Source organism: Globicephala melas, chromosome 9, assembly GCF_963455315.2.
Source record: "Globicephala melas chromosome 9, mGloMel1.2, whole genome shotgun sequence".
NCBI lineage: Eukaryota > Metazoa > Chordata > Mammalia > Artiodactyla > Delphinidae > Globicephala > Globicephala melas.
The window spans coordinates 78,950,745-78,968,440 of NC_083322.1; the positions used below are offsets into that span (position 1 = coordinate 78,950,745).

At 38.4% G+C, this 17,696-nt stretch overlaps 1 protein-coding gene across 1 annotated transcript in view; it reads left to right on the forward strand.

The window, feature by feature from the left end:
• The first annotated feature begins 3,086 nt into the window (after positions 1–3,086).
• The window catches only part of SEMA3E (semaphorin 3E), a 265,807-nt gene continuing 251,197 nt past the window's right edge, over positions 3,087–17,696 (forward strand). The window contains exon 1 of the mRNA XM_030856994.2: positions 3,087–3,795. Within this exon, the coding sequence (XP_030712854.2) occupies positions 3,681–3,795 (115 nt within the window). The 5' untranslated portion in view covers positions 3,087–3,680. The remainder of the gene's footprint in view (positions 3,796–17,696) is intronic.

Sequence of the window (17,696 nt, forward strand, 5' to 3'; positions counted from 1 at the left end):
GAGTATTTCACTGCCTCGGCCTACATGTGATACACGTCACTTCTGCTCACATTTATTTGGTCAGAAATTGTCACATGGCTTAACATAACTGCCCAGGGGCTGAGAAGGGTAGGCTCCCATATTTATCTTCTGTCTTCCTGCGTAGGAAGAAAAGAAAGAATGGATATTCTCAAGGCCATTAGTAAATACTGTGTCCCACAATATGTGAGATAATTTTAAGTGGTGTAGAGAATAAACTTTTATAATTTTTGCTTGTGTTCAACATGTGTTTGAAAAATGTAAGTAGCACACAGTGCCTATGAGGTCATGGCTTCATCTTATATAAATTTAAACTTTAATTGCAGACACTGTGTTCTTATGATAAAAATGGTAAAAAGTGCCACACAGATGTCTAATGTTTTAATGACACTGACCGCAAAGAACCACTCTAAAACTCAAATTTCAGTACGTAAAACTTTAGGTAAACTGGGAGTACAAGGTGGGGCATTAGAATTTGCTCTTTTAGCAAATACCCTATAGCCTTCATGATTCAGGAGCAGATAGTCATGGACCACATGCTGGGAAGAATTGTTTCAGAGGCCAGCTGCTCTTCTGCTGTTAAAATTGGGGAACCAGGGACAGAACCCACCATGGGGGAGCCTGGAACTCCTGATGAGTACTCAGTTCCCCCCCTTTTTTTTCTCACTACTGTGTGTGACACTAACCACAAAGGGTTAAGGTTTCGGACAGAAACATTTGACCTGGCAGGCAATACCTTCAGAGCTGCCATTTTCCTTCTTACCTGGTTTTCCTGTTGTCTAAGGTTGTTCAAACTGGCAATCTCACTCCTCTCAGATCAAATATAATAAAATCAATAGGTATTATTGCTAGTTCCAAAGCTCTTCCATTTACTGAAGCTCCTCGTTCGTTCACTGTTGGTGGTAAGTCAGTTTTGTTATTTAATTTTTTTTTTCCATTTCCATATTTTCTAAGGGAGCCTAGAAATCTCTCCCAAGGAGGGTGACTTTGATGTCCTGATTTGTCTGTAATAGTCTTGGTTGTCTGTGATTATTCATAGAAGACTCTTTTACTTTTAAAAAATGTTCTGTTTGGATGATAACTTATATGGTGACCCTGCTCCTGAGAACTCTTCTTGTTTTATTTTATGATGTGAATGAGTGATTTGGTCCCAAAGACCCTTCATTCCATTGCTAGTGGCTAGAGCCACATGGGGTTAGCTGAGGCTATGGTTAGCATTTTGAATAGTCATTTTGTGGGGACATCATCTGTATGTTCTGTAGAGACTAGAGAGAAAGGTAGAAGGACATAGAAAGGAGTTAAAGGGAATAAGCAATGACATTGATGACTGAGGGATAAACCAAAGCACATTTCTGAGGAACCCAAAGGAGCTCATTATTCGGGCCCAGACTTCAACAGGTCCTTACCTTATCTGAAGGATGACATGTAAACACTGAAGGTGAATCTTGGTGTATAGCTCTATGTATGTAACTAACATTCATAACCTTTATCCCTGCATCAAGATTTCATGGTGTGAATTCTGTACCCTAATGAAATGGTTGTATCATCTTACATTGCCTCAGCTCCTTACTAGGGTTAGGACAGGCTCTGCACAATCTTAAGTGGAATTTCAGTTGCATGAGTGTAGCCACATATGTGTAATAAAAATTATATGTATCACATTTACTTTTTCTGGAACCCTACCATTAGATAACACATATAAAAGCTGCTATTTACTTTCTAGTTATTTCAATTCTGGATGAAAGTAAAAGAGGATTCCAAAGGTATATTATAGCACACTTAGAAAAACCTTTAGGTCTGTAGCTCATCAGACTGGCTTTTAAAATATGCAAGCGCCTACAGAGACCACCCCAGGTTAAAAGTATCTACATACTTCATGGTACTTTACTCTTAAATAATGTTTAGAGTTTGTTATCTTTTGTAGACCTTGGAAATCCAATTATTTATAATATCCAGTGACATTTACATTTTGCTAAATATACTCTGCTTGTAATAGAACGTGTTGTGCTTATGAAAATGGGTATAGAATGCCTGGCTCTACATTTGCTTATATATGATGCAAAACACCAGGGTAAACTGTGTCATCTTTTTGTTATAAGTACATTATTTTAAAAACCTAATTCTCAAGAGGTATCCTTAATCATTACCATGTAAAATGCAGAATGAGAAAAAGTTAGAGTTGAAATCGTTTGTTGACCATTTAACTTTCAGCTATCAAATCAAATATCCATTCACGTTTATTGGTACCTTAAAATAATACCATTCATTTCCATGCCAACAGCCACAGAGTGTTTGGTTTAGTTTTTGAGACTGATTGAAAGTAGATTGTAAAGTTGACCTATTGTGTTAAGCTTATTTACACAAACATAGTGTCTTGGAAAATAAACTCTGAAAGTGCATAGCAGTTGAATCCCAAGGTATTTTACATCCTGAGTTTTCTAATGTCTACTGAGATCTGTCCCATACAGAATCTCAAGTTTACCATAGTTATCTTATATAAGAGAAAAATCACCTTTAAAAGTTAATTATTCCAAAATTTGAGATGAAATTTATGACTTGCTTATAAAAAAGAACTTGCTTTTAATTGATTTGAAGAATTTGCCTCTGCAAAATAATTTGTTAGTTTTAACATATCTATGAAACAATCACAGGTGACAGTTTTTCAGGTTCTTAAAAAGGCTTTCCTTACAAAAGTTGAAAATAACATTTCTAAGATGTAATCAATAGAAAAACCAAAAATGTGAAAAAAAATACAATTTCAGTGGAAACACCAAAAAATCAGTTTGGGTACTGGATGGTGACAAATAGATTGTTTAAAACGAATCTGTATTTATTCAAGGGTTAATCTTGATGAGTGAACATTTAAAAGCCCTTCCTGACACTCCATCCTCTTGTTATACTTATTCTTAAGTAAGCAGCCTATGATGTATCATTCTCCCTCCTGATTCCCCTTTCCCATCAAAATGCGAACTTCTCTGCTGTCGCTGAGTGACGCGGGGCCGACAATACTGGGAGGGAGGGTGGGGCGAGGGCACGTGGACCAGAAACACTTCCTAGAAACAGCAAGTACGCGGCTCAACCCTGCCTGAACTTTCCCCGAAAACACAGCTCGCTGACAGAGCGGCATCCCTGCTGGGTGGATCCTGCAACTCCTAGAGGGAATGGCACTTCTTGTTTTTAATTAGCAAGGTGAAAGGTGAATTAAAACTAGCTGTTTGGCAAGTCAGCGCAAGAGGCTGACTTCTGAGAGGCTAGAACGAGCCAGAAGAGAACAGGAGCTCCACGGGGGAAGGCAGTGGGTGTGCTGGTGTGGTTGTTTTTTCTGAATGAACCGCTTGCAGAAGTGACTAAGAAAAAAAATATACAGTTTCTTCCTGAATCCACCGGCATAGTGACTGAAGAGAGCTCTAGACAGGACATGGCTCTGAAGACTCACTCCTTGGCATGTCCTCTTGCTCCCGGCTTATAAACAACTGTCCTGGGGAAAGGCAGGTTTTACTTAACCAAATACAGCCTGACAAATGGCACTTTGGAACTGTGCTTTCTGATGACAACGCGTTCGATTTCTGACAAAGCCTCTCTCGCACGCTGCCCCTGGAGGGGAGTCCTAAGTAAAACTCACGCCGCCTGAAAGTGAGGATCGCTGGCGGCAGGCTGGCAGCATGGCATCTGCCGGGTACCTCATCACCTGGCTCCTGTGGGGCTACTTGCTGGAGCTCTGGACGGGAGGTCACACAGCTGACACCCCGCACCCCCGCTTACGCCTGTCACATAAAGGTAGGTCACCTTTTCAGATCCTTTTGTTAAAAAAAAAATGAGAAAAAAATTAAAGTCATTTATTTAACATTGATCTTTGGTCTTCCCAGACCCTTAACATACACCTGAAAATAATGATTGCAACACTGACCCAGGCTTCTAAGTACCTCTAATGAATAGGTCATACTTAACCACAGCTGAAAATTGTATAAAATCACAGCCTAACTTTGGAGATGTTATTTTTGTCTTGTAAATATTAGGTTTTGTTAATAAGTTCACTCACTGGCAGACATAACAGAAGAGGGTAGGAAGCAGGTAGTAAAGAGCCTTGAGGGGCTGAACCCACCAAGTTAGCAAAGGGTATTTAAATACCAATTTATGCATTTTGGGAAGTACGTCGGGGAAGGACCGTAGAAATAGAGGTGCCATTGGTTTTCTGTTTTGTATTGTCCATAATGGGGATGAGAGGAGGAAAAAAGAACACTCCTGAGAATCAAAGTGATTCCTTGCCCATGATAACAAAGTCATCACCGTGTAATTAAAATGACTAACAACTGTTATAAATGAGCTTTCTAGTTGAATTGATTATTGGAAATTTTTTTAATGTGTGGCAAAAAAAAATATTAGCAATCCTTGTGAACTGATTTGTACTGATTAAAGTGTTAGATACTATTTACTAGCATCTATTCTTTTTAATGTAAATTCATAGTGCTTAACTGAAGGTCCATCTATCAGAGAGTGCTTAAATATTTTATTCTGCAGCTCTGTCTTGTAAAGCAGCATTTAGTCATAAATGATTAAAAGATAGCTTTTGCATCAGTAAAGCCAGTCATGAATAGGTTTGACGACTCTTCCTGTAAACAAACAACAAACAAAACCCACACTCTAAGAAAGTGACTTTGCTGACTTAAAAGTAACTTGGAATAGATTTTCAGGAAAGAAGTATTTATTATCATTAACCACTGAGACAGATAATAGATGGAATAGTGAGAATTACATAAAAATCATTTTTCCATTGTGTAAGCTTTTAAATTGTCCCCACTGTAGAAGGAAGTGTGTATTTTAAAAATATGAGTGTAATCTGTACTCAAAAAGGGAGGGCTCAAATTTATGACACAGTTGTTTTTTTTTTTTTAATTGACAATCATCAGTAGATTGGGCTATAGAAGTTTCTCATTTTTAGAACAGCTATAATCTATGGGTATTTTCTTAGTTTAAATAGATTTCCTATAGTACTCCCCAGTAGATAACATAAATTTAAGAAACACATTGACACTGAATTTGTGAAGTATTTAAAATATAGTGCCTAGAATTAGTATAATTCATTTGATTTGGGAAGATGTATCATGGTGTGTATCAAAATACATATTCCTAAGAAGTTAAGATCAAATATATCTAAATGTAAAAATTTGATGTGATGGAATATGGACACATAAGGATGTCAGAAAAAAACCCATAATAATGGATTCTTTTTCTTATGTAGACAAGCGGATAAGCTGCCAGTTTGGACAAGCTGCCATTCTGCTATGCATGGTATCAATCTTTTATACCTCATTACTAGGATACTTGTTTTTTGATAGCTCAATATCAGTATGTGTCCAAAGATACCTCATTTTAATATTTCATTGGAGAGCTTCTAATTTAGTCAGTGCATACCAAAACTCTGATGCATAATGTTACCATCAGCCTTATCTCCACCACATCTCTCTTAGTCAAAGGAATAACTGTAATTGATTTTATGAGTCCTGTTAAGTGGTGTGGGAGGACCACTGCTAGAAGCTATGGGTACACTAGACAGAAAACTCATGTAAGATTTCCTTTTGGCTTTTCTTAACCTTTTGATTTAAGGGCACTAGCTGAAAATGTGCAATATTGTGCTGTTATGCAGACAGTATAGAGTTACCTGAAAATAGAATGTTCCCACTTGTGCAGTTTAGTTAGCAAAGTCAGCTAAGAGAGCACAGCGGAGATGCAACCTGAAGCAACAATGCCTCCTGCACCGCAGGTGATTCAGTGGAAGAGAAGCACAGGACTGCCTGAACAGGGATATTCCATCCCTTTGATACAGTATGAACAGCACATTCACCTCTCTATACTCGAGACTCAGTGGACATTTTAGTGGTGTCTGAAAACTGGGGGCAGAATATTTTAGAGTATACTCTTCTGCTATCTTAAATGATATCCAAAATGGTACAATTTTAGTAGCAAGTAAATTAGGTGATTAGTATTATAAATGAGTGCATGGTCCTTAAAAATAAGAGCCACTACTTATAAGTAATCTAGCACCTCTGCACTGCTGCCTGACCCCCAGTGGAGAAAGCTGGTAGGCTCCCTGGAGGTAGCCTACTGGATTCATCCAGGGATTCATTTCATAGCAGTGGTCCATGCCATATTGGAGAAAGACAAGCATCTTTCTTATATCTTCCATTATCAAGATGGTGTTGGAGAACACAAACCTCGTGTCACTTCCCAAAGAGGAGGAGAAAGTTTCATATGTTTACAAAGCTTGAGTTAAATTATATAAAAATATGTTCAGGAAAAAAAAAAAAAAAGCCCAGGAATTCCCCTTTTTCTCTCTCCTCCCTCCTTCTCTAACTCTGGAAGTGGCATGTTCTTTTTTCTTTTTCTTTTTTTTTTGCGGTACGCGGGCCTCTCACCGTTGTGGCGTCTCCCGTTGCGGAGCACAGGCTCCGGACGCGCAGGCTCAGCGGCCATGGCTCACGGGCCCAGCCGCTCCGCAGCATGTGGGATCTTCCCAGACCAGGGCACAAACCCGTGTCCCCTGCATCGGCAGGCGGACCCCCAACCACTGCGCCACCAGGGGAGCCTTGTTCTTAAACACAGCTTGAGAGGAGAAGACCATTACGACCCAAAGGGAGAAAAGGCAGAGAGGGAGAGAAAAAAGGTAGAAAGTTGGGGTCAGATACGGAGCATCTTCGAGCTTCCTCCCCACTACTCTTCACCCACAGTGGGATAATATTGAATTCCTCCCTCTTCTTACTGAATATCCACTCCACCCCAATATTAAGCAAATATGCTAACTTCAGGCAGGCCTTGTAGCTAAAAAGATGAAATATTTGCTCTTGTTGAGGCAATGCATATCTTTTAATGCATTTTATAGGTACAAGATAAATTGGGTTAACAAATAAAAACATACAAAGATAAAAATGGCAAGATTCTGCCCTGCCCTATAAGAATTTTCAGTCAAGATTTGAGTCCAGATTAACTATATCAGACAAGAATGTTAAAATTTATGAACAGTTAAGAATTTATAGCCAATACCCTAAAGAGGGTAGTTTGGGTATAATTCATACAAATTTATAATATTCTACTACAAGGATTTCTTTGAAAAATAGCTATGCTCCTCATGACAGAAATGAAGAAAGAGAGAATAGAGGGAGAAGTGTCCTGGTGGATTCAGCCACTTCCCTTCGTTGATGTCTGTTCTCTCCTTATCTTTCATCCATCCTGCATTAATGGGGTTACAGGGAAGGCAAAAATAGCCTTCTTGATAATGGAGCTCAAAGAAGAAAAACACAAATGAGGAAAGCCCATGTCAAAGAAGGAATCCCAATGCACGTGGAAAGCCCCAGAAATTCAATCGAGGGAGGTTCCAGATAGGGTAGGTGTTCAAAGACCCAATGAGGAACTTCACAATTGCAGAAGCCAAGGAGAATGCCTGCTGATAAGCAGAGGATGTTCTCTCAGGATGTTTGATGAAAAGATAGCTAAATAAAGGAATGAATATGGCAGAAGATCATTGCTAAAATATGTTGATATTATAAATGTAGATTTGAGCTTTGAATACATATCCATACATATAGAACGTGCGCTAGCGAGTGTTAATTAGTCTATCTGTATTTGAATATTATAACCAATTAAATACAGATTTGTCATAGTTCAGAGAGCTCACATTTGAAGTCAGAGGTCTGTACTCCAGCTCTGATTCTTCCACTTATACTAATGGTAATTATCTGTGCCTCAGTTTCCTTAATTTGAAAATAGGGGTAGTATTGATATTTTCCCTGTATATCTCACTGGTTTTTTGAGAGGATCAAAATGGAACAATAATACTGTAAAAGCACTTTATAACCTAAAAATGATCTTATTAATGTTTCCTGAAGACTGATAGAAAATGAGAAGGTTAGAAGGAATCATGTCCTAAAGACATAAACTCTTGGGAAATGGCTTGAGTTTGGATATCAATAAGTCCTAGAATGATGCTAGTATAGATGACAGCAAAACTTGGTCTTAATTTGCATAAAACGTGTGATTTATCCTGATTGCATTCACTCCAAATCCCATTTCCATACCTTTGACCTCTAGTTATAATAACTTAGAAGATAATTACATCATCTGCGCATTTTCCAAGATTCATGGCCAATATTTTTGCAGTACAAGTGTGCATATATCTGTTTATTACACATACTTTTCACCACACATTTTAGAATTTTTTTCAGTTTACATTAAAAAAATTGACACAGAATTCTAGAAGAGCGCAGTGATAAATAAGTTTTGAATGATCATCCTGGAGGCTGTGATATTTATTTTCTATCCAGGGCCAATGTTATAAAGGCAGTGACTGAGCCAGTTTTTCGTGAACCAGCTCATAGCTTGGGTTTCTCAGCCAGTAACTAGGTATTATCAATAGTGACATTAGTCACACATCCCTGTGTGGTTAATAAATAAAAACTGGTCATAAGGCATGATTCATAAAGAAAGTAGTTAGATGGGACCCAGGGGTAAACACAAACCTTACTGCCCAGATCTCCATGAGGGGGACTCAGTGAGAATTAAGTGGTGGATTTATTAAGAAACAGTTTATATTTAAAAAAAATAAAAAGCCACTGGGTAACATGAAAGGAATTACAATATGTTTTGTGGAGTTTAATTTACACAGAATATACTTTTTATAGAGGAAATCTATGTAAGGATTTTAGATAACACTATTTTTTGTATTTTTATATCTGCTACATAGAAATATTGCTTGTGCATCACAGAAGTGCATCTGGAGACACAAAATCTTCTGAATGGTTCTGTGAATTATTTGTTTGGTTTTTTTTAATAAATTAATTTATTTTATTTATTTTATTTTTGGCTGCTTGTGTCTTCATAGCTGCATGCGGGCTTTTCTCTGGTTGCAAAGAGCAGAGGCTTTCTCTAGCTGTTGCGAGCGGGGACTTCTCTTCATTGTGGCGCACAGGCTTCTTATTGTGGCGGCTTCTCTTGTTGGCAGCACGGGCTCTAGGTGCTTGGGCTTCAGTAGTTGTGGCTCGCGGGCTCTAGAGCGCAGGCTCAGTAGTTGTGGCACATGAGCTTAGTTGCTCCATGGAATGTGGGATCTTCCCGGACCAGGGCTCGAGCCTGTGTCTCCTGCATTGGCAGGCGGATTCTTAACCACTGCACCACCAGGGAAGCCTGAATTATTTGGTTCTTATCTGTACGTTGAGTATGACAGTGAGAACACGGTTATCTTTAGTATAGAAATAGGGTGAGGGAAGGTCAGAGTTAGGAAAAGCAATAAATGAACTGGGCCAATTTTGGACCAAAAAATAATTTAGTCACATAAAATCATTTCTTAAAAGTTTTGTGAGGACTGTGTTCTATCCATAATATAGAACCAGTACTTGTTCTTGACTAAAAAATACATGCAACAGTCATGTTGTCACAATGGAATATTCTTTTTTTTTTTTTACATCTTTATTGGAGTATAATTGCTTTACAATGGTGTGTTAGTTTCTGCTTTATAACAAAGTGAATCAGTTATACATATACATATGTTCCCATATCTCTTCCCTCTTGCGTCTCCCTCCCTCCCACCCTCCCTATCCCACCCCTCCAGGTGGTCACAAAGCACCGAGCTGATCTCCCACAATGGAATATTCTTGTAAAAAATTATGTTGCTATATTATTTTGCTGTCCATGTCAGATTTGTCATTTAACGAGGGTATTTCATAGAGACCGCCTATCTTTCTGTCTGGTGTGAGATCACTTGGTGGCCCCAGTTCTACGACCACATTATAAAGCACCAAACATCAGATTGGTCATTGCTGGTGAAAATTATTGTTAACAATCTGCTGAGTCCGTTTTCTTTCATCAAAGATATGTACTGGAATCATCCTGGGGAGTTCTGAGTGGGAGAGCGTGCAGAGATTTACTCCTTTATCTTGTGTCTAAGACTCCTCTGTGGTTTAGTAGAGGAATTCAGTCTGCAGGAATCCAGAAATGGCACTTTGCGTGCATGCATGCCCCTTCATACATAGCCACTGTGGTATTTAAGTGTTCTGGTAAGTTCAGTCTCAGAGAATTTAAAAGAAAACAAAACTGAAATTACACCGCTTACAGCATTTTCCCAAAAGGTGCAAAGTAAAGATTTCAATTATTCTCTTTGTTTCAATAGACAGGGCCAGTTGCTGTTAGTAGTCTTTAGTACAACATCTGACACTTTGGAATATTATATACATCGTACAAAGGATGATGATTATTTTAATAAAGAATTTTTTCACGGTATGGTTTTAAATAACATTCAAAGCGTAAGGGAAACTATCAATGTCATTAGTTAATTCTTGGGCTTAAGCAAGCATTATGCTTTGTACTCATGATAAGGATGATAATGACAAGACTAGATATTTTATCAGCTGTATTTTCTGAACTATGAAGGAAAAGGATATGTTAATACCCCATTTGAACCAAGTGTTACAATCTCTGATATTGGAGAGCATTTTCTGTCAAAGAATGTGATGATTTCAAGAACAGAAATGTCTGTGGAATTGACAACTTGATTTCCTGTTGCCCTGGTGGTGGCCAAAGCAATTGATTACTCAAGAAGTTTTCAGTCTGCCTTGGGTCTAATACCTAGTTCAGGATATTCCCACCATAAGGCCCCATTGTCCTGGTAACCTTGACTCTATAACTAGTGTAGAAAAGGAAAAGAGAAATTCATGACTTGCCTGATTTCTGGGGCTTAGAAATATACTTCTCCTTCTGACTTTAGTCATCACTGCTTTCTGCTCAAGGACTTAGCTCATAGCCTTGGCACAGTACATGTAGAAAAGTAGTTTAGGCCCAGGTTTTACAAAACACTCTCACATTCTACTATCAATAGCCTAAAAGCTCTAGACTTTGGTTGAGGCCTTCCTAATCTAAATGTTGCTTCCGGCTGTATGACATGAGCAAGTTCCTTATTTTCTGAGTATGAATTTTCCCGTCTTTAAAGTGGGATAATATATAACTTGCAACACCCTGAAAGAATTACACGAGATAATGCGAATTAGTATGGTAAATACTTTAGCCTTAGGAAGCTTTTCATAAATTACTCAATGCATCAGAAGAGTTTCAGGGAGAATTAGCCTACTCTGGTTCCCTTTTTTATTCTAAAAACAATCATGAGTTAATTATTAACTTAACAACTTACAATAAGGGAAAATCTTTAGTCATCAGTTTTTTACTTGAAAGCAAAGGTTTTTAAAAAATGAAATCCAGCTCTTATTGGAGTAGATGACTAGAAGTAACTAGGGATATTGGTATCTCTCATGCTTGTAAGTTACTGTAAGATTATTTTGTTGATAATTTAAGGAAAGTTGGAACTTCATCTGATGGCACCTTGGAGACAAGAGACCAAAGCCATGAAATAAACAAAAGTTACTAACAAAGGTAATTGTAGGCCTGGCTTTGTAAGGCACAATAGAACAGATATTACTAAGACCAGATCACACTGTCAAAAGTTCAACCAGACAGTGTCCTGTAAGCAGTCAGCCCAACATGCATTGTTTGCTTTGAGAGAAAGCTTTCCGTTCTGCCTTCCCCTGGACCCACACACAGGTAGGGTATCTGCTGCAGAGCATGGTTCCTTACCCTTAGTAGGTGTTCAATCAATGCTCGTTGACTGGGTATATGAATAAAACAGAATGATTTAGAGCAGTGTTTTTTAAAGAAATGTCTGATTCCAGGGGTGGGGTGAGGAGTACCAAGGAAACCAAGGAATCATGAACAACTATTTATGGCTCCTTTGGTAAAACATACATGAAGAGGAAGGCTGGGGCTTTCTCTGCCTATTCACCTTCCTTCCCCTCAAGCGTTGCATTGTGTGAAGCAGCTGGGGTCTCCAGACACCCTCCTGACAGGTCAGCCATATTCTCTCATCTATAATCAGTCTTCTTTTAAAAAAACAAAAAAACTACTTGGTGGGCTTCCCTGGTGGCGTGGTGGTTGAGAGTCCGCCTGCCGATGCAGGGGACACGGGTTCGTGTACCGGTCCGGTAAGATCCCACATGCCGCGGAGCGGCTGGGCCCATGAGCCATGGCCGCTGAGCCTGCGCGTCCGGAGCCTGTGCTCTGCAACAGGAGAGGCCACAGCAGTGAGAGGCCCGCGTACCTCAAAACAAACAAACAAAAACTACTTGTTGATGCTCTCGTCATTCCTGGATGATCACTACAACGCCTTCCTTTTCTTCTCTTCTCACTTCTTTCTTTAACTTCTCCTCCGTGTTGTGTCACCACCACCCCACCTCTTTTTTTTTTTTTTTTTCCTTGGCGGTACGCAGGCCTCTCACTGTTGTGGCCTCTCCCATTGTGGAGCACAGGCTCCAGACGCGCAGGCTCAGTAGTTGTGGCTCACGGGCCCAGCCGCTCCGCGGCATGTGGGATCTTCCCGGACTGGGCGCAAACCCGCGTCCCCTGCATCGGCAGGCAGACTCTCAACCACTGCACCACCAGGGAAGCCCCCACCGCTTTTTGTCTCCTCCTTGCTTCCTTCCAAAGAGATATTTTGATTTCTTCCCTACCTTAAGCCAAAAATGAAATTAAAACATTTTAAGTGAGTGCTGTCTATTTATTGGTCCTCAGTTTACCTGAGTATTTCTTTTGTTGTCTCATTCAATGAACAGAAGACATGACTTTTGAATTTAAAAGAAGTTTAATTGCGTTCATTAGGCATTCAAACTTGGTTGAAATTCATGACTTAGGAAATAATGAAATATTAAATTAATAGCTTACTAGCCACTTGGACAGCTTGTCCTGTTTGTCTAGCCTGAGTTTCCAGTGGGAGGCTGCTGTTCCCAGCACCGTGGCACTGTGGGGACTGGGAAGGGAGAATTAGGGTCCTGAGCAGGACAGAGCAGGGCCTGCCAGCCTGTCCCCTTTGTGGCTAAACTTGCGTTAAGTGTAAGATTATTATATAAACCTGTCTATTTCCATGTAGTTTTGCTTTGTGTTCTCTGAGTTATGATTTTTAACTCGTTGAAACCAGAATAGACAGGGGGTTTTGTTTACAGGATAGAGCAGAAGAGTAGCATCCCTAAGGGTACGTCTCAGTGGTGATTTTAGGTGGCTGGACTAACTCCAGAACCAGAAAAGAACAACAGCAATGAAAATGGGAATAAAAAAGGGAGAAAATAAGGTCAGCTGGGGACAGTGACCTTTTGCCTCCTGACCAGTTTCCTCTCAGGAAATGATGGGAACCGAGGAGAGCTTTAAATTCAAAGCTCGAGATACACGGTGGAACTAAAGCTGAAGAGGAAATGTGCTGACAGCCTTGCACATAGCTATTCACTCCTGCTGATTACTTTTTTCCTAATCCTGAGTCAAAAATGTATTATGGTCCATGTGATTTCGGAGATGGTTTCCAATTCTAGAAGTGTAGGACTCCTTTCTTCTCCTCACCAGACCTCCCAGTGTGTCTAGTTTCTCCAGAACACTTTGAACATTTTATTAGGAGACAGCATGTTCTAGTGGAAAGTATGTATGGATTCACAGTTTAAAAATCCTAGATTTGAACCTACAGCTTATCCTATTTGATGTCTATTATTCTTGCTAAATCATTGAACTTCTGAGGCTTACTTTCCTCATAAGTGCACAGAGACTAATTTCTATCTCGTGATTGTTGTAGAAAATTGAAATGTACCGTGGAGATGTAGAATATTGTATAATAATGGCTTATAATATTCTCTAAGTTATGTACTTGTCTTTAACTATATTTTAGGATCCTTGAGGGCAAGGAGTAGTTTTTTGGTGAGACCCTTGTGGACAGAATAAAGTGACTTAATCAGATCATTCCTAAAGTCTGGGTGTTTAGTATCTACTGAAAAAAAAAAAGACAAAAAAAAAAAGAAAACTTTTTCTTGTTGTTTTTGGCTTCCATGTTATGGTCGAAATGACAAAATAAAGACTTATTTCTTTAAGAGCTAGAGCTAATGCTGAATAATTAACCCAAGAGAGCCTTAGTTGAATTTCACTGCAGAGGAGATGATGCTACTTGTGATTTTCTTCTGCTCTTCGTCCAGAGTAGGGGCAGAGAGGAGACTGAGCTGGGATTAAGCCAGTGCTGTACAAAGTGTCCTGGCAGCATCAGCATCCCCTGTGAGCTACTGAGTTAGGCTTACTGAGTCAGTGATTCTGGGGCTCAGGAATCTGTGTGTTTTTTTTTGGTTGTTTGTTTGTTTTTTGCGTTATACGGGCCTCTCACTGTTGTGCCCTCTCCCGTTGCGGAGCACAGGCTCCGGACGCGCAGGCTCAGTGGCCATGGCTCATGGGCCCAGCCGCTCCACGGCATGTGGGATCTTCCCAGACCGGGGCACGAACCCGTGTCCCCTGCATCAGCAGGCAGACTCTCAACCACTGCACCACCAGGGAAGCCCAGGAATCTGTGTTTTAACAAGCCCTGCAGGGGATTCTCAATGCACATTCGAGCATGAGAGACACTGGGCTAAATGTTTGGGATGATGCTACAAAGGAGCCTCACTTTCATATTAATGTTTTCATTTTTTTTCCTCCCTTCAGATCCATTACCCAGGCTAAGGTGTCATTTATTTAAATTACAGCCTTGGTCTTCATACATATATTTAAATTCATAAATATCTAACTATTATACCATTCTCTACCTATTATTTTTTCTATTACATAAGATATAGTATATATAGTTATTGATAATAATTTAACATATAAATTAAATTTGTTTTTAATGATTATTCTTGGTGTAAATTGTGACACATGGTGCTATCATTGAGTTCAGATAAGAAAACATTTAATGTTGATGGATTGTGGAAAAGCATTTTGTAAGATTCCAGGTGTCGTTTATCTCTCAACAGAAAGTTTTCTTGGACTAATGAAGTTAGGTGCACTTCATTCCTCAGTTAGACATCCTAACCTTTCCCTTAAGGGATACAGAAGTTTCTATATCTTTTTAATATTTATTCATTCAATCATTCACTTATTCCGTGACTATTTGTTGACCTTCTTCAATGTATTAGATACTGAGCATCATGCTAGGAATTTTAGAATAAAAAACACAGTTTTCTAAATGAAATGTGGTATCCTGGGTGGTATCCTGGAACAGCACAAGAATATTGGGTAAAAACTAAGGAAATCTGAACAAAGTACGGGTTTTCGTTAATAATAATATATCAATATTGATTCATTAACTGTGACAAATGTACCACACTAATGTAAACTATTAATAATAGAGGAAACTGGGCTTGGGTATATGGAAACTTTTTATACTAGCTTCACAACTTTTCTGTAAATCTAAAACTATTCTAAAATAAGTTTATTAAAATACACACACACACACACACACACACACACACACACACACACACAGAGTGCCTCTACCCAAACCCTTTCTCCCAGAAGCTTAAGGTCTAGTTGTAAAAAGAGACAAGTCATGATAAAGCAGGATGTTTTTTATACATACTAAAAGTTAGAACAAAGTGCTATGGAAACATAGAGTTGGGAATGAAAAAAAACAGAGCTCAGCCTTGGAGATGAATAGGAGGAGACTCGGTAAGAAGCAATAAGCAAACCGTCTATGTGTCTTAGGCTGTCCAGCCACCATGCCTGCCATCCTTCCACTGCCGTCCCCTCTGCATATAATGCGCTGTATCCTCCTAGAAATGCAGTTAGCCTTGAATATCTGATTAACTGAATTCCATTGTATTCATAGCTTTACTACTGATAGAATCATGAATGTTCTTTACTCATGTTGTTGGCTTCATTTCTATATGACTTTAAGGAATTGTCATTTTCTTTGTATGACTAATATATGATTAATGCACATTCATGAGTAGATTTTGAAAGTTTTGAAGGCAAGTATATTGCATTTTATTGTTTGAATCCTTAGAATCTAACCAATTTAAGGTACTTAATGAATTTACCTTACCTATTTCACTTAATGTAAAGAATTTCATTATGTCTCTTCACATTAGTATTACCAATCTTAATTCTTTTGTCTGATGCCACATATAACTAGATTCCTAAAAAAGATGACAGAAAATGAGCTGTTGGAGCTTGGGGGAGCATTCAGAAATCAGGAAAAAGGATGGGAATACTTCTCTTCTGCCCCTGCTCGAAAATGTTAGGCGCTAGTTTGGCTTCAGGTTTTGTTGCAAAAGCTATGAAGAGAAATCCAGAACGGCTTTAAAATTTTTCAGAAAATATCCATATTTTATTGAAAGATAGTGTGAAGCTTTTGCAGAGAGTGGTTTGAGTTCATCTGGGCCATTACATGATCAATGTCCCATTTCAATCACCTTTTCTTCCCATTTGCCCCTGCTGTGATCTTCCAATGTCCAATGTAGCATTTCATTCATGTCTAGAGTGATGAACGATGAAGAGAGACAACTAATGCATGAAGTCAGTGACAAAGCAGAAAGCAAAGGGAGGGCTTTGAAAACGTAGCAACTTATCCTACACCTTTGTTTGTAAGGAATGCCCTAAATGACCAAAAGCAAGAATGCTTTTTGTTTTTATCAGTTTATCCCTGTGAGAAGGTTGTTTTACAAATAATTTGACTATGCTGCCTTTTTGTTTTGTGAATTTGTCATTGAAAAGCGTAGCTGTAGGTAATGATATTGTGAGAAGAATAAGGAATAGTTACCAGTTTTATAATTATGGTTAGTTTATGTAAGGTGTTTTCCAAACCAAGTTAATTGGGAAAGAACCAATGAAAAATTTACCTAAGATTTTATTATGTATAAGCCTTATAAAAATTGACAGTATATTTTAAAATGTTGTATCCTTGAATTTTTGTTTGTTTGTTTTTAGCACCGTATGAATCCATCAGATATGATACACCAACATAAAAGAGGAAGTTAATGGACATAAACAGAAATGTTATAAGTAAAGTTAATTCAGGAGAAAGTGCACATTTGTCACTGCCCCTTACTACTCTAAGGAGAAAATAAATATGGAAATGGGAGGTGCTTGATTATTTTATTTTTAGAGACTAAATCCAGTTGTCAAAATAAATGTGTAGAAAATAAGATCATTTTGATTGTTTTGAGCAAGACAAAACTATATGTTTTGTAAAGAAAACATTAGGAAAAGTAATGGAAAATAAAAATTGAAATAGCTCTGTCATTATTGATGAAACTGATATAGCTAATTTTTCCTTATCAAAAGCAAAGTAAAAAAAAAAGGAAATGCAAAAGAAATTTCAACTTTGACATTATCACAATGCATAGATGCTATACGTATTTCAGGTCAGATGAATGATATCTGACGGATATTTACAATTGCTTAGAATGTGTACTAGAATATTGAGTTTGCTGGTAGTTTTAAGGGTCTGCATAAACTTGAGTTAACCATATGGTGTATTCTTAGAATAGTCATACCACCCCATGTTTAAAATTTAAATTAAAAAGAAAAAAATATTTTTTTCAAAGTCAAATGTTAGAATTTTAGTTGTTGGCATGTTCAACTACCCATATAATTGCACCTTCCCATTAGTAAAGGAACACAGAATACTCCCTTTTTTGTTCATCCAGAATGAGGGAAAAGAAAAGACAGGACTTTGAAATACTGGAATGGACATTATGAGTCACCCCAAAATATCCATTTTATTACTATATTGTACCAGTTATGGGAAGTTAATATGTTTAAACTTCAACACCTTAATATATTTTGACTTCCTAGTAATTCCCCAAAGC